Source organism: Haliaeetus leucocephalus, unplaced genomic scaffold (assembly GCF_000737465.1).
Source record: "Haliaeetus leucocephalus isolate CR32 unplaced genomic scaffold, Haliaeetus_leucocephalus-4.0 Scaffold144, whole genome shotgun sequence".
Lineage (NCBI taxonomy): Eukaryota > Metazoa > Chordata > Aves > Accipitriformes > Accipitridae > Haliaeetus > Haliaeetus leucocephalus.
In genome coordinates this window covers 2835808-2837588 of record NW_010972580.1, presented here as the reverse complement: position 1 = coordinate 2837588, position 1781 = coordinate 2835808, and the positions used below count along the sequence as shown (strand labels likewise).

General features: G+C 64.3%; 1 protein-coding gene across 1 annotated transcript in view; it reads right to left on the bottom strand.

Moving 5' to 3' along the window:
* ATXN7L3 (ataxin 7-like 3) overlaps nucleotides 1-1781 on the bottom strand; it is a 9193-nt gene that overhangs the window by 3469 nt on the left and 3943 nt on the right. Inside the window, 4 exon segments of the mRNA XM_010561453.1 lie at nucleotides 28-50; nucleotides 354-451; nucleotides 956-1127; nucleotides 1638-1770. Coding sequence (XP_010559755.1) covers nucleotides 28-50; nucleotides 354-451; nucleotides 956-1127; nucleotides 1638-1770 — 426 coding nt within the window.

The following is a 1781-nucleotide window of genomic DNA, read 5'->3' as shown; positions in this document are numbered from 1 at the left end:
CACCCCAACACCCCCCGGCCCCCTCACCTTATCCGATTTCCTCTTCTTTGCTATGGGGAGAGACAGAGAAGGGACAAATTTTACCTTTTCTGGTGGATTTAGCCCCAAACGCCCCAGCAGCCGCCACCACCAGCCCACCTTCCACCCCTGCTGGCGGGAGGCTCCCCTCCCCAGGGATGGGGTGGGGCAGTCGGAGATCCCCACACTCGGCTGCTCGCACCCTGCCACCCACTGCACGTGTGCCCAGGACTGGGGTTCAAGGGCCACGGGGAAGCTGGGACATGTCCCCCACCCCTCACGGGGGCCAGGGACCCCCGGCCAAGCTGGCACCCACACACCCCACGTCCCCCCACCTTTCTTCTCGGAGCCGTAGGACCAGTCGTTGTCGTTGATGTCGTCGTTGTCCTCCTGGTCGCTCTCCGACTTGTTCATGTTGTTGCTGCTTGCGATCCTGTATGGGGAGGGGGAGGAAGGTCAGGGACCCACAGCCGGGATCCATCCCGCATCCTTCCCGGCACCCCGGGATCCACTCTGCACCCCGCCAGCACTGTCATGCCCACCCCAGACAGTCCCAGCCCCAGATCCAAGACAGGGGTCCCCAGCAGCCACTAAGGGAAGCGGGGAACAGAGAAGCCAGGATTCCTGGTTTGTTTTTCCAGGAAGGAAGGAAACAGCGGGTTAAAGCAAGAGGAGCTGGAGGTGAGACTCCAGGGTTGGGGGGCAAGGACGCACACCCCCACAGTGAAAAGCAAGAAGGGGGGAGAGCCCAGGTGCCTACTTTCCACCCCAGGCTTGTCAGCGCTGAGATGGAGGTGCCCAAATCCTCTGCACCGCCCCCCCACCGAGAAGAGACACAGCCCCACAGCCTCAGTCCCCCCTTGCGCCTTGGTTTCCCCATTACAGAGGGGGGACCGCTGGAGCCCCCAGCCCAGCTTTTTCGGGGGGACACGCTCACCTCCGGTTGGCAATGCGGCTGCTGTTGCGGCCCATGCCCAGGCACTTCTCCAGGTGGGGGGCGAAGCGGGAGGCGGCGATGCTGCGGCTGCAGTTGGGGCACACGCATTCCTTGTTCTTCCACTGGTTGTAGACCTGCCCGAAGATGTCCACACCGGGCTGGTCCACGATCTCTGCGGGAAGCACACGCGTCAGCCCCCACCCCGAGACCCGCTTCTGCTGCGGAGGTGACGCTGGCCCGTGCCACCCCGGCTCCGGTGCTTTGCTTTTTGGGGGGGGTGTCCCTTAGGCCGCTGGTCCCTTCCCAGACCCTCAGCTTGGCTTCGGGGGCCTGAAACCAGCAGCAGTGCAGCAAGGGGGGGGTCTCTCTCTCCCCCAGGGCACAGCACTGCAGCTTGAGGCAATATTTCTGGGGTTCAGTTCAACTCAGGGGTTTACAAAATGGCTCCTCTGGGACGGGACAGCCACGTCCCGGTAGCACCGGCACTGCTGGGGGGGACACTTGGGCTACCAAGCGTTTCATCCCCCTCGGCGCCGCTTGCGCCCAAATCCCTATGCATGGGGACGACCGATCCCTCCCCGCAGCCTTTCCGCGGCTTTTCCTGGTGGCACCGGGAGCGGGACGCTCGCCGTCTCCCCGTTGCTAGCGTCACCCCGTCCCCGGGGAGCTGCGGGGTGCTCACCGAAGTCCTTCATGCTGTCGGGGTCCGTGTCATCCAGGAAGAAGTAGCCGCACTTGACCGCCCGGTGGACTTCGAAGCAGAGGCCCAGGCAGGCATCTTCCACCAGGTCCGTGTAGATCTCGTGCGCGATGGCCTGGGGCAAGG